Source organism: Heterocephalus glaber, unplaced genomic scaffold (genome assembly GCF_053883595.1).
Source record: "Heterocephalus glaber isolate CG9 unplaced genomic scaffold, H.glaber_assembly_v1.0 deba00001608, whole genome shotgun sequence".
Taxonomy (NCBI): Eukaryota; Metazoa; Chordata; class Mammalia; order Rodentia; family Bathyergidae; genus Heterocephalus; species Heterocephalus glaber.
The window spans coordinates 6,658,296-6,677,703 of record NW_028258379.1 but is presented as its reverse complement, the minus strand read 5'-3'; the positions used below and the strand labels follow the sequence as shown (position 1 = coordinate 6,677,703).

Below are 19,408 nucleotides of genomic sequence, written 5' to 3'. Positions count from 1 at the left end.
CCTACCCCTTTGGATCTTTTCTTCCTATTTCGCATTATCAATTATTCATTCTAATCATTGGTACATTTTAGGTATACAATATAATGACATTCATCATTGGAAATTTGCACCTTTACATAATCTCTCTTGGTTCTTATTTTTCACCCTTGCCCAGCCCTCCCTTCAACCCCTCCATCCCTCCCTATTTACAAAGGCTTTGTTCCTATTTTTCCATATTAATTCCATTCCCTTCTTTCCTTTTCCCTACCCCTCCCACTTCCCCTCCCCTTTGCCCCTTTTTTTCCTATTTCACATTATCTATTATACCTTTTAGTCCTATTTACCCTTTCAGTTTCTCACACTAGAGAAACTATTCAGTATTTACACATGTGTCCTATTTATTTCACTTAAGAATATGGCCTCAATATGCATCCATTTAGCTATAAATGTCTCTAATACCCCATTTTTTTAAGGCTGAATAGTAGTGCTCCATTTTATAAAAAGACCACATTTTCTTTATCCAGTCACCAGCTGATGGGCAACTGGGCTGCTTCCAAGTTTTAGCTATTACAAACTGTGCTGCTATGAACATGCATACACATATATCACCGTGGTATGATTCTTTTAATTCTTTGGGGAAGATACCCAGCAGGGGAATAGCTGGGTCAAATGGGACTTCCAGTCCTACTTCTTTGAGGTATCTCCATACTGATTTCCACAGTGGTTGCACCAGTCTACACTCCCACCAGCAGTGCAGCAGGGTTCCTCTTTCCCCACAGCCCTGCCAGCATTTGTTATTGGTTGATTTCATGATAGCAGCCATTCTTTCTGGAGTGAAGTGGAATCTCAGCGTTGTTTTCATTTGCATCTCTCGAATGACCAGTGATGTTGAACATTTTTTCATGTATTTATTTGCTATTTCTACTTCTTTGTCTGAGAAATGTCTGTTCATTTCAGATGCCCATTTTTGGATTGGGTCTTTAAATTTGGGAGGTCTGATCTTTTCAAGTTCTTTATAGATTCTAGATAGTAGACCTTTGTCTGAGGAAGAGCAGGTGAAGATTTTTTCCCACACTGTGGGTTGTCTCTTCACACTGCTGGTGGTTTCTCTTGCTATGCAGAAGCTTTTTAATAAGAAGAGATCCCAGTTGTTGATTGTTTGTGCTAGTTCACGGGCAACTGAGGTTTTGTTCATAAAATCTTTTCCTACACTAATGTCTTCAAGAGTTCTACCTAACCTCTGTTCCAGCCGGTTCAGCGTTTCTATTTTAATATAAAATAATAGATTTTAAAACATTTTTATATCCCCCAAAATGATAAGATGGGGAAGTGATGAATATGTTAATTACCATGATTGACTCTACAATGCATACACAGATCAGAACATCATACTGTACTCTTTTCTAACTAATAAATGACCTTTTCTAGTGACTTGAGAAAATGGATCTAATGCTGTATTAGTTGAAAAAAGAATTGAAATTATACAGTCAACTATTTTCAGAATATAGTCAACTATTTAAAAACGCGACTATATAAATGACTGGGAGGAGTATGTCAATATTGAGCAGTTGTTGCCACTGAATAATGGAATGACGGGTAATAATTTTTCCTTGGTTTCATTATTTATAACTTCTATATTTTCTAATGAATTATTTTGCTGTAATCAGGAAAAAAGCTTGGATGCATTCAAAAACAAGTGAAAGAGTAAACAAAATTGATATTCTTTTCTTCAAGCCACAAATTTAGTCTGGCGTTTTAAAATGAGGGAACATGGTGAACTATTTCTACTTTGCTTCTAATACATCTGAGCATTAAATTGAAAAACTGAAATTTTATTTTGTTTTGTGCCCAAATGTTCATTTAATCCCTAACTCTTACATTAACTAATTTTGGTATGTGGTTGATGAATTTCTTGCCCATGAGTGCGTGCGTGTGTGAGTATTTTACCTGCATTATAGGCTTTATTCTTGGTTTTTTTTTTGCCATCCCAACAGTGACAGAAAAAAGGGACAAAGAAATACATTACCTAGCCAAATAGTTTAAATGATTCATTGCTAATAAAATGCTTTCAAACTAATAGGACTGAAATAAACACAATTCAGTATTTACTGGGCACGGACAGCTAAGTATTAAGTTCAAAGTGGATATAATCTAGTCAAGAAGACAGAAATAATCAAGTGCCAAACACTGTGACAGAGCAATGTGCTGAGAAGGAAAACAATTCAGTTGTAGGTTCAGGTATGATTTCTAGAGGAGACGATATCTGAGCAGAGGTAGGATTATGATTTTCTTTCTCTCTTGTTCCCTACCTCCATGCATATTTAATAATAATAGTAAATAAAGGCCTATCCCAGGTTCATCAGAATCCTATCTTAAGGCATTTCCAATTAAAATAAGTGTATCATCTGTGTTTTCATAACATCATATGCTAATCTTATAGATGCATCACTCACATTGTAGTGTAACCTGTCTAGTCCCTCACTAGATTGGGCTTTCATTAACAGCAGGGAGTATCTTGCTTATAAAAGAGTCCCCAGCATCTAATACAGTGCCTGAAATACAGACAGGCTAAAAAAATAATGGTTACTGTTCAATACATGCTAGTAGAATTTATTTCTCCACTTACAAATTTCATCTTTTAATTCTTTACCTTTTTGTAGTATACATTCCAAATTTCAAAAATTTTTATAAGACAAAACCAACTTGTGTACATGTATTCTGTTGCCTGTAAAGATCAAAAGGGCAAGGACCTAGTGTGTTTTATTGCTAGCAGTTCTGCATGGTTGGTTAATGTTATGGACTGAATGTTAATATCCCTTCAAAATTCCTTAACCCAATGTGATGGTGTTTGGCATTTGGGAGGTAATTAGGGTTAGGTGAGTTCATGAGGCTAACACCATCTTGATGGGATTAGTATCCTCCTAAGAACAGAAACATCAGAAAGCCTGCTATTTCTTTTCCAGCACACACGAAGAAGAGATAATGTGAGTACATAGTGAGATGGTATATGACCAGGAAAGTGGTTTCAGAAGAAAATCTACCTTACTAGCACCTGGACTTTCTCTATCCCAGCCTCTACAATTGTGAGAAATAAATTTCTGTCATTCAAGTCACCCAGTCTATGGTATTTTGTTATGGCAATTCTAGTAGACCACTAAAGACTGTGATACCGAGAAGTGGGTGATGGTGTTTAATGATGATCACTGGTGATGATAGCAGTGGTATAGTTCATTTTGGATTTCTTATTTCAAGGCATCAGATATTAAAGTAGCTTTGATTAAATTAACAGCTATATAAACAGTCATTTGAATTTAAAAATGCAATAATTAGTAATAATATTATAACAAGAATCACAAATCATGAGAATTAAGGATTCTTTTCTATTAAAAAAGTCAATCCCACCCTGAGACCCACTAGTTGGTCTAACTTACTTTGTTTTTGCCTCCTTTAATAAAGAAGGGTCATCCGTGGCCAAATACACTCTTTTTTTATCCACTTGCATTCTACGTGCGAGAAGCTGAAAGTGTTCTTCAACATGCACCATGTACTCCTCAATGGGATGGAAGGCTGCTTCTGTTCCCACTTTGTCTGTGCGTCTGACATGGACTCTGGGGGAGAAATTCAGATTCTGCTGATAATGTACTCATTCACTTTGTGCTTTTCAAGTACTCAGTTTATACCACTAATCATGCTAGCATTTGGGGCAATTTTAACCAATTTTTCTTTCATTTTTATTTTTATAAAAGAAAACAAGTAATTCTAAAAAGCTTCATGTATATTTTAATATATTTTCATGTGAAACAACAGAAGGGGAATTAGATAAGAAAAGGTTTTGAAGAATGCTTTCTTATAGTGCAAGTAATTGATATAGTAGGAATAAATGGGAGATTTCAGAATTACACTTAATATTAGAGGGCAAAATACCCATTGGCTGTCCGGTGAAGAAATGGATTTAAGTTTTTTGGTTTGAGATCAAAATGATATTGGGATTCACAATTATTACAGACCATTAAAGTTACTGTTTGTAATGTTTTGATGCCAAGATTTTATTTTCTTCATTTTACCCTGTAGAGTTACTACAGCTGGTAGCTTGCACAATTTAAAGTTCTCCAGGGAACACAGCCCCATACGGACCTTTCCTACACCACTGTTAAGATAGGAAAACCTCTTAAAAATTTTTACTATTTTTTTTTTTTTTTTGGGTACTGGGAATCGAACTTGGGACCTTGCGCTCTCGAGGCAGGGGCGGGAACCACTGAGCTAAATCTCCAGCCCAATTTTTACTATTTTAATTTCATAGAGCCATTCCAAGTCCTATTGTTGCATTTATAATGAATATTCCTTCTGTTTTTTATTCTTGTCGATGTAAGCAGATACAGATCTCATCTGTCCTGTTTAAGAAAGCCCTAAAATTGTAAAATGTGGTACACAGATTTATATTGTCTGCACTGAATAAGACACAGACTTCAGAGCATGCTCTCCCCATTTTAGTGCTTCCAAAGTTATTTTAATGGAAATAAGAATAGTAACTAACAATCATAGTTTTTCACAATTCAAAGACTTCTTAAATCTTCTCCACACCTCTGTTTCTAAACCACTACTCATGTGGAGAAAAAGGAAAATGCTACATTTGTTTTCCTTTAGTTCACAGCATAGGGGGAAACGCCAGGCTAAGCCAAAGGCCAGCTTTGCATTATGAATCTGGAGTGAGGGTTTGATTTCTTTAGGTTACTCTGCTATCTTCAAGACTATTCTTTCCTTTAGATTCCAGACTATAGTCATAGGAACACCTATTTTGTCATCTTTTCCTTACCATGTTCTTTTTACTCACTGCTTTTCTTGGGAATTAGAATTGTTCCAAATGCTCAATAGAGATGAAGTGGGGCAGAAAGAATGAATTCACTGAATTTCAATGAAAAGTTTCATGAAATACTAAATATTCTGACTTCACCATGTAGGTACTCTCTTTAGCTCTAACATTAATAGGGAACAGTAACTTCTTTCTGTATAAAAACTAAGACATAAAAGATGTAGAGTGGGAAATATGAGTATTAAAAACAAAGGAGATATGTAATAACAGGAAGAAGAGCCAAAGGAAGAGAAGAATTTAAACAGTATCGGAGTACTATTAAGCAATTCTTTCTGCTGTGCTAAGTGAACAGAGGAAAAATAATCATCCTATGCCTTAAGGTGAACTCTTGAACCTGTTTAATTGGGGCCATGAATATTAACTATATATTTTAATGCTCATTGTACTAGGTAAAATTATACAGTTCTGCTGCTATATGTCATTGCTTGAGGGAGGAAAATTCAGATTCTTACCCAATAACTGGATGCTTGAAGCCAAGCTTCCTGGTGGCCTCTTCTATTTCCTTTTCCAGCCAAGGTTGTGGGCGGATCAAATATTTGACAAACTGAGATACCCACCAAACTGCAGGATCACCATGGACTCTTAGGAGTTGATCTGCGAGATCTTCTGGGACAGCCAAGGGTAAATAAGGAGGACGGGGGTGAAGACTGTCTACAATGGGGAGCTCGACCACTTGAACATTTTTGTCCTTCACTTCACCTGACAGAATATCAAAACATATCATCACCACACTATATTTCTCTACCATGTAACAAGAACTCACTTTGGGTGCATTCTCTCTCATAGCAAGTCTAAAGAAGTATTATAGTTTTCACCTTGCAGAGTTACTTGCCTAAGGTACCAGAACAAGAATGACAGAGCCAAACTGCAGGGTGGTATGCCTTTGCTAAACATTTCTATAATCCCATTACCTTATCACCTCATACCCCAAGTTAAGGATGGTATCCAGAACTCAAAATATCTAATCATAGAATACTGTATTTGCCAGTAGACATGTACAGATACCAAAATTCTGTTTTTGTTGTTACTGCTGTTTTGAAATTAGTAAAGAAAGTATCTCAAAACTTGTAGCTTGTCATTATAGCAAATGGCTCTTGCATTATTTTCATGACAGAGTAAAATTACTCAGAAATACCTAAAGATTATAAGCCAAGTATTTATATCTTTTGAAAAAAATTAGATAATTCTAAATTATCTTTCCTAGATAAAAATAAACCTATTATAGTTTCAGAATCTGTATTGTTTACCTGGATATTAATTTAAAGTTCAATAGAGATTTGATACAAATTTTTATACATGATAATTTTTCAGATAATTATCTGAATGCACCATTAATATTATTGTTATTCTATCAAATTTACAATGTAATCATAAGAATAAACCACAATGGAATAGCCAGCATCTCTAGAGTTTACTTTACATATTAAAGACCACCTGGTAACAACTAAGAGACAGAAAGATATAGGCACAGAGATTTCACTGACATAAAATGTACTGAATTTTCAAAACAGAAAATATTAGCCTGAACATACAAAATCACTCCAGTTAAGGTACTGTCATTGTGCATAAATATTGTAATCACAGTCACTGGACCATTAACGAAAGAATACATTTGTAGAGAATAAACCCAGAATATGTTTAAAATATATTTACCAGTATGAAACATAGTTTTCTATAAATATAAGCAAAATGTTTAAAAATAGATAATCTGGGAATGCAGTCAATAAAATTAACTGCATGGTTTTTAGCTTAATATAACTAAAGAATTAAAATCCTCTGGTTAACAATCTCTCTGCTGATATGTAAAACCTCTTTCATGGTTCTGAAAACAAAATCCTTGAAACATGATACTTGTTGCATGAATAAATGGCAATAAAAAATACCATCAGTATTGTGGTTCATTTAGGGCGTCAGTTAAGAAAGAATTATTAGGCCCCTTTATCAGATGAGGGACTGTAATTAAGAGTGTGAGGGAAAAGAGTGAGCTGTATTTTAAATTAAGCTGTAAAAGTCTCCTCTAAACAAGGAAAAGTGGGGTGCTTTTCCTGATGTGGAGCCAATCAGAGAAGTATATGAGAGAGAAAAGAAAGAATAAAAGAGGAAGGGGAAAGGTAGTTCTTTTTTATAAAAAAATAAAGAAAGCTCCTTTCATCTCACATACAACCATAAATCCTGCTTTCCATAAGTATAAGCAAAATTAGTAAGTTGCTTTCCTTTTGTGATTTCTTCCTAACAAGGTTTTTTTAGGTGTTCAACTAGCTCCAAATTTCACTTTTATGAAAGTCTTTTCATCTGACTGCTTCAAGGCCTCAAGTTCCTTAAGGCTAGCTCTATTTACGGCTTTAAGAAAGAAATAAAAATGATACTTATACCTTTAAGATAGATAACTCAGTTTATTTTGTTGATTATTTATTCCTTCATTAATTTGTTCAGGCATGTGTTGAACACTACCATGTGCCAAACAGCATGTGGTAGTCAGAATATACAGTGATGCCAGGCTTCTTGCCCTCTGAGTAAAAACAACTCAAAGTAAGTTTAAAAACTATAATCAGACTAGACTGCTTTAAGGGAAGAAAACCCAACTACACATCATCAACAAACATGCTATCAAAAAGATGTAAATACTCAACTGCCTAGTAAAATATTTTTTAAAAGATATTTATACTTAGCAATGATAAAACTGGCATAGAATAAGTTTATTGTCCTCAACAACAGTATATTTAAAAGTAAAGGAAAATAAAATGCTTAGAAGGTCCTTTCTTTACCTGGTTTACCATGTAACATCTTTTATTCTATTGGAGTACATATTTAAAATTACAATTTGGAAGAAATTCTAGAAATGACAGTCTTGTTCGGTGTTTTTAAAATTTTGGTTATTTGTACCACATTTATGATTTTTGACTGTATCATATATCACTTGGGTTATTTAATATTTTAAAAGTGGATTTACTTTTTAAAATTTAAATGAATAATCATAAGCATGCTATTAAATTCTGTTTGGCTATTACTGGTAATAGAGGCCAAGCCAGATTTCTGTTAAAAAGGGAGGTTATTACTGAGGTTTTTAAAATTTATTTTGTTAGTGAGTGAAATGATTTTGTGCCTTGGATTCATGGCATCAAGTTTGCTAATAGTTCCCACCCTGTCCTAAGGAGTCAACCAAAGCTCACTACATGATTTCAAAATGCACTATAAAGCTATTGTAATCAAAACAACACAGTTCTGGGATAAAAATAGACACACTGACCAATGGAACAAGAAACAGGATAGAAAACATGGAAATAAATCAAAGTACTTATGGACAACTGACTTTTGACAAAGGTGCCAAGAAAACCATATACCCACAATGCAGGAAAATGAAAAAGGACTTCTCCTCTCACACCATATATAAAATCAATCCAAAATGAATAAAAGACTTATATGTCAGATCAGAAGCTATAAAACTACTAAACATACACACACACACACACACACACACACACACACACACACACACACACACCTCAGGGAAAAGACTCTATGACCGTGGTCTGGGCAACTATTTCTTGGATAGGATTTTAAATCACAGGCAACAAAAGCAAATTAGACAAGTGGGTCTGTACTGAACTAAAATACTTCTGCACATCAAAAGAAACCATTAGGATAAGGAGACAATCCAGAGACTGGGAAAAATATTTGCAAACCATATACATGGATAAAGGCCAATCCCCCAAATATATAAGGAACTCAAACATTCAGTAGCAGAAAAACAAATAAGCTTATTCAAAAATGGGCAAAAAATCTGAACAGATATTTCTCCAAAGAAGAGGTATGAATGGCCAACAAAAGTATTTGAAAATACTTAACATCTCTAATCATCAGGAAAATGCAAATTAAAATCATAATGAGATACCACTTCATACCTGTTAGAATGGCTGTTATAAAAGGCAAAGAATACTAAGTGTTGTTGAAGATGTGGAGGAAATAGAACCCTTGTGCACTGTTGGTGGCATATAAATTAGTATAACCATTTTGAAACCTATGCATTTTTCACAAAAGCAAAAGCATTTAAGTATGACTGCTCTGATCAATCAAGAGAGCCATTCTGTCAAAACTTTGGTACTCTAAAATAATATATAAGTCAACCTTCCAGTAAGAGAATGATTTTTGTGTATAAAGCATATAAAAGTAAGCACTATTCACTTACAAGGAATCAGTGCCAACTAACCCGAGTTTTCTACAACTGATTGCCCAGTTCATCTTTAACTGATATTGTAATTATTATTTCAGGGACCTACAACATTTTCAGGACTATCTCTGTACTATGGTCTATATGTTTGTGCCTTCCGTGCCTCCCATTAATGTATTGAAATCCTACCCCTTATTCCTAATACCCTTATAAAAGAGACTCCTGAGAGCTTGTTTGTCTTTTCTACCATGTGAAGACAGAGCAAGAAGATAGGAAGCAGACCCTTTATCAGGCAATGATTCTGCTGGAGTCCTTATGTGGGATCTTGTAGCCTCCAGAATTGTGAGAAATAACATTTTATTTATAACGCACCCCCGACTCCGTTTATGGTAGTTTGTTACAGAGACTAAATGGACTATGGACTATGGACTACGACATCACTCTTGTTCTATAAGGCCATTCTCTTTGCTAATGGTGGATAAAACATATAGGCTTGTTAGTAGACTTTCAGCCCTCTGCCAGGAGCACAGGCTTTGAAAGGCTTGATTTGCATAACTACAAGCAAATAACTCTAGAGAAGCTTCTCTTCCCTGCTAACCAATTAATAACAGTACCATCTAGAAGGATTACTCTGTCATTTCATGTAACAGAAGACAGACGTTCCCTAGGACTGCTCAATTAGAATTATTCATCTTTATTAGCATCAGTAGAAAAGCCTTGTGAAGCTTAACATCTACCTTCAATGGAAGGTTCTGATGTGGAGAAAAATGTTTCAAGAGTGGGAGGACTTTGAGTGCCAGTCCATGAGATTCTTCTGCACTTACTGTCATCTTTCTTCAGTTGATATCCAGCAACTGTCAGCACTATGACTTCAGAAAAAAAGCAAAATTCAGGAGAGGGAGCCTTCCTGAAGGAAGAACTAACTCATAACACTCAGAATGGCCAAGGTAAAGAGGTCTAGAATAGGGTTAAGAAAAATCTCTGATTAGACTTCATTCCCTGAAATTTAAATTTTCCTTGAGGGGAGAAGGGGATATTATTAGCAACTTTCTCGTGATTCTGAACTTCTAGACTCAAGTCTCCAAAAGCAATTTATCTCACTATACACACAGGTAGAGAGGGGCAGAGTGGGTTTTATATTCCCTTTCTGAGCTGTACTGAATGGCTACATTTGCTACATATTGTCACATTCAACAGTTATTCTGAGGACTGTGCAAATTGTTGAGACGCAGAGCCTTTTGCAGTCTGGAGTTGGTAGAGACATCAATAAAAATATTCTGAGGTAAATGCCTGCTGATGCAGTGCCTTGACTATAGCACATAGTGACTGAAAGTACGGATTCACAAAAATTGATGTTCAAATCCTTTTTCACTTAACAGTTATGTAACCTTGAATAAGTTATATTTAACTTCACCCTGATTTCTTCATCTGGAAAATGGCATTAGTAATAGCACCCTAATCTGTAACATAGGATTGATAACAGTTAACTTATTCAATGAGTTATTTTAAGGATGAAATGAAATGTACATAGAAAGCTAAGCACAATACTCGACACAGAATAATTATCAGAAAATGTTATTTCTTTATTTTGGAGTCAATTATGTTGAACAGTTCTCATGAAGCTAGCCACAGATTGATCTAAGAAGAGATTATTTGGCAAGTTATACTCTGAACAATATGTGACAGTTCCCTGTGTCAGTGAGTATTTACTTTCAAAGCATACCTTATCCATGCTGTTTAGCATAGGCAAAAAAAATGAGCATCTTTTATCGTTTACAAATATATATTTGAGAAAGTAAAAGCTCCTGTTATTTGAAAGTTCTAAATTCTGTTGTCATTGTCTTGACTGAAAGTCTGTCTGTATTGAAACACAGAATAATAGCTAGTTGGTCCAAGCAAATAATACTTTCTGCTTACATTACAGGAAGGGAAAGACTTTTGGACAAAGACTATCTGGGATTTATATTTTCTTTTTTGTACTGGGGATCGAACTCAGGTCCTTGCTCTTGCAGGGCAGGCGGCAGAACCACTGAGCTAAATCCCTGGCCCGATTTATGTTTTCTTTAAGAGTATGTGGCCAAAGATGACTGCTATGGTTTGGGTCTAGATGTCCTCCCAAAGCCTCATGTGGTCATAGGTAAGGGCTTTTTCAGAGGTGGCTGAATCAAGAGTGTGTGATGCTGGGATTAAAGATGTGTAATTACTAAATCAGTACACTGATTAGTCTGGCACCACCCTAATCCCGGCAGCCTGGATACAATATAAGGGACAGAAAGAGGCTTGTTTTCTCCCTTGCTTGCTTGCTTTTGCTGTCCTCTGCTTGCCATGAACTTCTCCTTTGCAATGCCCCTCTACCAGGCCACCCTGCCTTGGAGCCAGCCAATTATGGACTGAAACTTCTACAAACAGTGAGCTAAATAAACCTTCCCTCCCTTAACTTCTAAGTGTTGGGTATTTGTTTCAGCAATGAGAGAATGAGTGATTAAATTCTTAGTAAACCATCTAAGAATTGATAGAAAAGACAAGGGTAAAAAGAAATCAAGACTGAAAGCTAACTAGCTGTGATGACATCTCTTACGGCATGGTGGAGCTTTTTGATTTCACTTGGATACAAAACACGGCCATTCAAACAAACAAACAACCCGCCCAGAAACATATGAGGTTTGTTCTCTGGTATTTCAACAATAGCATAAATATTTATATCCTCATTCAATGAGAGAGGTCTGTTCTCATTTAAAATGTGGAAGAAAGATACAGTACTAAGAAGTGAATATCTGGGTTACTTTTGTTTTTCTTTTCTTTTTTTTTTTTATTAAATTCTTTTATTGGTACATTGTAGGTATACAACACGATTACATTTCTCATTGGGAATTGTACCTTTACATGATGCATCTTGGTTCTTATTTTTTCCCCATTCCTAGCCCTCCATTCACCCCCTCCACCCTTCTCTATTTACAAAGACTTTATTTCCATTTTGTCCATTTCTCATCATTTTTCCTTTCCATTCTTTCCTTTCCCCTGCCCCTCCCACTACCCCTACCCCTTTGGACCTTTTCTTCCTATTTTACATTTTCGATTATTCATTCTAATCATTGGTACATTTTAGGTATACAATATAATGACATTCATCATTGGAAATTTGCATCTTTACATAGTTTCTCTTGGTTCTTATTTTTCACCCTTGCCCAGCCCTCCCTTCAACCCCTCTATTCCTCCCTATTTACAAAGATTTTGTTCCTATTTTTCCATTTTCTCATATTAATCCCATTCCCTTCTTTTCCTCTAGCCCTCCCACTTCCTTCCCCTTTGCCCCTTTTCTTCCTATTTCACAGTACCTATTATACATTTAGTCCTTATTTACACTATCAGTTTCTCACACCAGAGAAACTATTCAGAATTTATTCATGTGTGTCCTATTTATTTCACTTAAGAGTATCACCTGAATGTGCATCGACTTAGCTATAAATGTCTCTAATTTCTCATTTTTGATGGCTGAGTAGTACTCCATTTTATAAAAAAACCACATTTTCTTTATCCAGTCTCCAGTTGATGGGCATTTGGGCTGTTTCCAAGTTTTAGCTATCACAAACTGTGCTGCGATGAACATGGGTGCACATATATCACTGTGGTATGATTCTTTTAATTCTTTGGGGAAGATCCCCAGCAGTGGAATAGCGGGGTCAAATGGGACTTCCAGTTCTAGTTCTTTGAGGTATCTCCATACTGATTTCCACAGTGCTTGCACCAGTCTACACTCACACCAGCAGTGGAGCAATGTTCCTCTTTCCCCACAGCCCTGCCAGCATTTGTTATTGGTTGATTTCATGATAGCAGCCATTCTTTCTGGTGTGAAGTGGAATCTCAGCGTTGTTTTCATTTGTATCTCTTGAATGACCAGTGATGTTGAACATTTTTTCATGTATTTATTTGCTATTTCTATTTCTTTGTCTGAGAAATGTCTGTTTATTTCAGATGCCCATTTTTGGATTGGGTCTTTAAATTTGGGAGGTCTGATCTTTTTAAGTTCTTTATAGATTCGAGATAGTAGACCTTTGCCTGAGAAAGAGCAGGTGAAGATTTTTTTCCCACATTGTGGGTTGTCTCTTCACACTGCTGGTGGTTTCTCTTGCTGTGCAGAAGCCTTTTAATAAGAAGAGATCCCACCTGTTAATTGTTTGTGCTAGTTCACGGGCAACTGAGGTTTTGTTCATAAAATCTTTCCCTACACCGATGTCTTCAAGGGTTCTACCTAAGCTCTGTTCCAACTGGTTCAGAGTTTTCATTTTAATATTTAGATCTTCAATCCATTTTGATTTTAGTTTAGTGCATGGTGAGAGATACAGGTCTAGTTTGAATCTTTGGCAAGTTGAAGCCCAATTTTTCCAGCACCATTTATTAAAGAGGCTATGTTTCCTCCAGTGAGGGTGTTTGGCTCATTTATCGAAGATGAGATGGCTGAGTGTGTCTGGCATTGTTTCTGCATATGCTAATCTATTCCACTGGTCCTCAAGTCTCTTTCTTTGCCAGTACCATGCTGTTTTTATCACAGTAGCTTTGTAGTATAGTTGCAGGTTGGGGACTGTGATACCCCCGGCCATGTCTCTGTTACCTAGAATTGCTTTTGCTATTCTGGGTCTCTTCTTGTTCCAAATGAATTTTTGGATTGTTTTCTCAAGGTCCATGAAGTATGCTGCTGGGATCTCAATTGGAATTGCATTAAATCTATATAGCAGTTTTGGAAGTATGGCCATTTTCACTCTATTAATCCTTCCTACCCAGGAGCAGGGGATGTCTGTCCATTTTCTGATATCATCTTCAATCTCTCTTTTCAGAGTGCCATAGTTTTCAGAGAAGAGGTCTTTGATTTCTTTCATTAGGATGATTCCTAGGTATTTCAGTTTTTTGGATGCTATTGTGAAAGGAATTATTTGCCCTATTTCTCTCTCAGTGAGTCTGTCATTGGTGTAGAGGAAAGCTATTGATTTTTGTGTGTTGACCTTGTAACCAGCTACTTGACTGAATTTGGTTATTAAGTCTAGAAGACTTTTGGTGGAGTTCTTGGGGTCTTCTATATAGAGTATCATGTTATCTGCAAATAATGACAATTTGACTTCTTCATTACCTATCTTTATTCCTTTTATTTCTTTCTCTTGTCTAATTGCCGTGGCTAATGTTTCCAGAACTATATTGAACAAGAGTGATGATAGTGGACATCCTTGTCTTGTTCCTGATTTTAGTGTGAAGGATTTCAGTTTTTGACCATTTAGTATGATATTTGCTGTTGGGTTTTCATAGATGGCTTCTATCAGTTTGAGGTAGAGACCATCTAGTCCAATTTTTGTAGGGTTTTTATCATAAATGCATGTTGGATTTTGTCAAATGCTTTTTCTGCATCTATGGAGATAATCATATGGTTTTTGTCCAGCTCTATTGATATAGTGTATTACATTGATTGGTTTTCATATATTGAACCATCCCTGCATCCCTGGGATGAATCCCACTTGATCAGGGTGTATGATCTTCTTGATCATCTTCTGCATTCTGTTTGCCACTATCTTATTAAGGATTTTAGCATCTATGTTCATTAGTGAGATTGGCCTATAGTTCTCTTTTTCGGTTAGGTCTTTCTCTGCTTTGGGGATCAAGGTGATGCTTGCTTCTAGGAATGAATTTGGGAGTATAGCTTCCCTTTCAATTTCATTGAAGAGTTTAAACAGTAGTGGCAGCAGTTCCTCTCTAAATGTCTTGCAGAATTCAGCAGTGAAGCCATCAGGGCCCGGGCTTTTCTTAGTTGATAAGTTTTTAATTACATTTTCAATTTCATTGGTTGATATTGGGTTGTTCAGAATTTTTAGGTCTCTTTGTTCAACTTTGGTAATTCATATGTATCTAGGAATCTGTCCATTTCTTCTGTGTTGTCCATCTTATTGGCGTATAAGTTCTGGAAGTAGGTATTGATGATCCTCTGGATTTCTGCTGGGTCTGTTGTAATTTCACCCTTTTCATTCCTAGTTGCATGGATTTGGGCCTTTTCTTTCCTTTTTCTGATAAGGTTGGCTAAGGGTTTGTCAATTTTGTCGATTCTTTCGAAGAACCAACTCTTGGCTTCATTGATTTTTTGTATCGTTCTCTTAGTCTCCATTGCATTGATTTCTCCTCTGATCTTCATAATTTCCTCACTTGTATGAGCTTTGGGTTTGTCCTGCTCTTCTTTTTCTAGAAGCTTGAGGTTCAGCATCAGGGTGTTTAATTGGGCTTGTTCTGTTTTCCTAATATGCGTATTCACTGCTATGAATTTCCCTGGTAAGACTGCTTTCATTGTGTCCCATAGATTCTAATAAGTTGTATTGTCATTGTCATTTAATTGAAGGAGCTGTCTGATTTCTTCTTTAATTTCCTCTGTGACCCATTGGTTATTCAGAAGTGTGTTGTTCAATTTCCACGTGTTTATGAAATTTTTTGAGTTTCTTTTGCTATGGATCTCCAATTTCATCGCACTATGGTCTGATAATATACAGGGGATAATTTCAGTTCCTTTGCACTTACTTAAACATGTTCTATGTGTGAGTATGTGGTCTGTTTTTGAGAATGACCCATGCGCAGCTGAGAAGAATGTGTATTCTGATTTTGTAGGGTGGAAGACTCTGTAAACATCTGTTAAGTTCATTTGTTCAAGAGTTTGATTGAGTTCTAGTATTTCATTACTTATTTTTAGCCTAGTTGATCTATCTATTTGTGACAGTGGGGTGTTGAGGTCCCCCACTACAATTGTATTAGTGCATATATGACTTTTCATGTCCGTTAGTATTTGTTTTATATAGTTGGGTGCACTAGTGTTTGGTGCATAGATATTTATGATTGTCATCTCTTCCTCTTGGATTCTTCCCTTTACAAGGATGTAATGTCCTTATTCGTCTCTCTTAATCAGTGTTGGTTTGAAATCTACTTGATCTGCAAAAAGGATAGCTACTCCTGCTTTTTTTCAGGTTCCTGTGGCATGGAGTATTGTTTTCCACCCTTTAACTTTCAGTCTATGAGTTTCCTTTTGAATGAAGTGTGTTTCTTGTATGCAGCATATTATTGGATTTTGCTTCTTGACCCATTCTGCCAGTCTATTTCTTTTGATTGGTGAATTGAGACCATGAACATTGATTTTTATAAATGAAATGTATTGACTTGTTATTGCCATGACTTTTTCTTTTTGTTGGGTTTTTCCCCTTTATATTTAATTTCTTGTCATGCCAGATGGATTCATTCTGTTTTGCTTCCTGGGGTTGTGATCCTCAACGTCTGTTCCTAGGATATTGTGTAAAATTCTTTGGAGTGCTGGTTTGGTATTCACGAAGTTCCTAAGGTGCTCTTTGTCATAAAAGTATCTTATTTCTCCATCCATTTTGAAAGATAGTTTTGCAGGGTACATCAATCTGGGTTGGAGGCTGTTTTCTTTTAGGGCTTGGAATATGTCACTCCAAGATCTTCTTGCCTTGATGGTTTGTGTGGAGAAGTCTGCTGTGATTCTGATGGGCTTTCCTTTGTATGTGATTTGTTTCTTTTCTCTAACTGCTTGGAGAACTTTGTTCTTCTGTTGTGTTTCTGGAATCTCAACAATTATATGCCTATGTGTACATTTTTTTTGATCAAGGCTATTTGGAGTCCTACATGCCTCACTTATCTGTATGTCAAGCTCTTTTCCCCTGCTTGGGAAGTTTTCTGCCATTATTTCTGTGAAGAGATTTTTTTATGTCATCTCCACTCTCTCCTGTTTCTTCATTGAGCCCAATCAGTCTTATGTTATTCTTCTTTGCATCTTCTAGCAGCTGCTGGATTGATTTCTCATGTTCCCTTATAATTTTGAAGCAATTTTTCTTTTCCTGGTCACTAATTGCAATCTTATCTTCTATATCTGAAATTCTGTCCTCACATTGGCTCATTCTGCTGTGTAGACTTTCAATGGAGGTTTTCATGTCCTGAAAATCTATCTGCATCTGTTTTATGGATTCCATTTGTTTCTTATGTTGGGATTCCATCATGTTCCTGAGCTCCTCTCTAGATATATTAATCATGTCTTGCACTAGGGGCACAATTTCTCCTGTTATCTGAGAAATTATTTCTGATTTCATTTTTTCCAGATCCCCTTTTGTTGCCAGTTGAGTGGGTCCAGGTGGCTGAGTATCAGCGTGTTCCATCTCATTTCCCTTTGGGGTTGCTGTAGGTGATCTGGAAGTCTGGTTTTGAGACTTATTTACATGTTTTCTCATTTTGACTGGGGCGGGGTCTGTTAGAGCCTGCACATATTACCTCCTCTGAGCTGGGAGAGGTGGGACAGGGGCCGGGAGCAGTGGTAGGGATGGTGACCCAAAAGCCCTTTCCTGTGGGCTGGGAGCAGCGGGAGGGATGGTGGCTGGGAAGCCCCTACCTCTGGGCCAGGAGCAGCGGGACTCAGTACATTGGTCTGGTGGTCTGGTGTCCTCTGCGTCTTTGTAGTGTGGAACCAGGTGGCTGCCTGTCTGCTGCGGGGTGATTATGTGTCTTCCGCTGGACTCAGGACCTTGGTAGGGCGTGGGCAGACCTGCCTTTCTGTAGAGGGCTGATTCGGTGTGTTCTGTGCAACTCAGGACCTCGGTAGGGCGTGCGCAGACCTGCCTGTCTGCAGTGGGCTGATCCGGCGTGTTCTTTTTCTTTTGTTTTTCAACCACTGCAGCTGATAAAGATATCTTCCTGAACATAAATGAACAAGTGTTACCTGCCATATGAAATTCTATCACTGCTCTACTTAAGCAACATCTCAAAAGACCATTATTGTTGCCATTTTGAAGCCTTTAGCCAGTTGAGTGAACAGTGCCAAATTCAATCATATGAAACAGTTCAGTGTTAGGAACATACTTAAGAATTAGCATATCACAGTCTGGGAATGATGGGGAAGCATTCTTATGAAGCTCTTGCTGTACTAGCAAAAGAAATGGCTTGCAAAGGCAACTAGACTCATGATTCATTGACCTCAATCCTAATTCTGACAGATTTAACTCTGGATTGGAAACTAAAAGAACAATTAATGGGAAATATGTAATATCTTGGTGAATTATGCAGTTTAGAAGAAGATGGGCCCTGCCTCTTCCTCTAGCACTGTTCCACTATGGTATTTCTGCCTTGGGGCCAGTCAATCATAGACCTGAAACCATGAGCCAAATTAAACCTATCTTCATTTAAATTGTGGGTGTCTGGTACTGTGTCTCAGTGACAGGAAAGCTGACTAATACATGCCTGGTGACAGGAACGAGCCTGATTTGTTGCTAGTGGCTTGACATAGACCAGGCACATTCTGGCTTGGATGAAGTCACTTCTTTCCTGCTCAATGTATATCAGTCCCCTCCTGAGCCGAATCACAGGGGTCCACCTATTTTTGCCACCGCCCAGGACCATGCTTCTGTTAGTTAAGTCCCCAGTGAATTGCACTCTGTGCAATCATGGATCTGTCTGCTTCCGTCTCACAGGACCTTGGAGCTGGTTTTCATACACATGGACTGGTTTGTTCCGAATGACCAGCTATGTCAATAATTATTTTGGATGCAAACTGTTTTAAATATATCAATTAAAAGGTATCGACTATTACAGTGCATATAAGAAAAATCAAGAACCAACTGCAAGTTATATATAAGAACCCATTTCAAATATGAAGATACATGTACACTAAAAGTAAAGAAATGGAGAAAAATATATCACATTAATACAAATCAAAAGAAAGCTGTATACAATGAAGCACATTCTGAATAGTAAGTACTAATAAAAATATTTTCAAAAATCTATAAACAAAGCTGGAGTAGCCCTATGATTTCAGAGCAAGGAAAATTATAAGCAGGAAAGAGTAGAATTATACAAGGATAGAGGTTAACTGTTCAAAAAGCACAATTATTCTTACTATATATGAGCCTAACAATAGCATGGCAAAATAAAATGAGGTAAAAACTGATACAACTGTAAGAAGAAATACACAAGTTCACTATTATACTTGGAGATTCAATGCTTATCTCTCATTAATTGATAGAACCAACAGCAGAAGAGTATCAGTAACAGATATAGTTGAATACCACCATCAGTCTAACTGATACTTATAAGATTCTTTATCTAGTAACAATACAATACACATTCTTTTCAAATTCATAGGGAACATTTCACCAAAACAGACCATTATTCTTTTTTTTTCATTTTCGAGTACCAGGGATTGAGCTCAGGACCTCATGCTTGCCAGGTAGGCGCAGTGCCACTAAGCTAAATCCCTGGCCTTGACAGACCATTATTCTACCTGGCAGAACATAGTTTAATAAATTTAAAAGGACTCCATACCAAGCATGCTCTCAGACCATAGTGGAATTAACTAGAAATTACCAACAGAA

The 19,408-nt window shown here is 36.7% G+C and overlaps 1 protein-coding gene across 10 annotated transcripts in view; it reads right to left on the bottom strand.

The window, feature by feature from the left end:
* Positions 1–19,408, bottom strand: part of Fut8 (fucosyltransferase 8) — a 368,007-nt gene that overhangs the window by 23,090 nt on the left and 325,509 nt on the right. For all 10 annotated transcript variants that reach the window (XM_087195286.1, XM_087195288.1, XM_004837380.4 and 7 more), the window contains 2 exons: positions 5,302–5,548; positions 3,411–3,587 (listed from right to left, as the gene is read on the bottom strand). In XM_087195286.1, the coding sequence (XP_087051412.1) occupies positions 3,411–3,587; positions 5,302–5,548 (424 nt within the window). The remainder of the gene's footprint in view (positions 1–3,410; positions 3,588–5,301; positions 5,549–19,408) is intronic.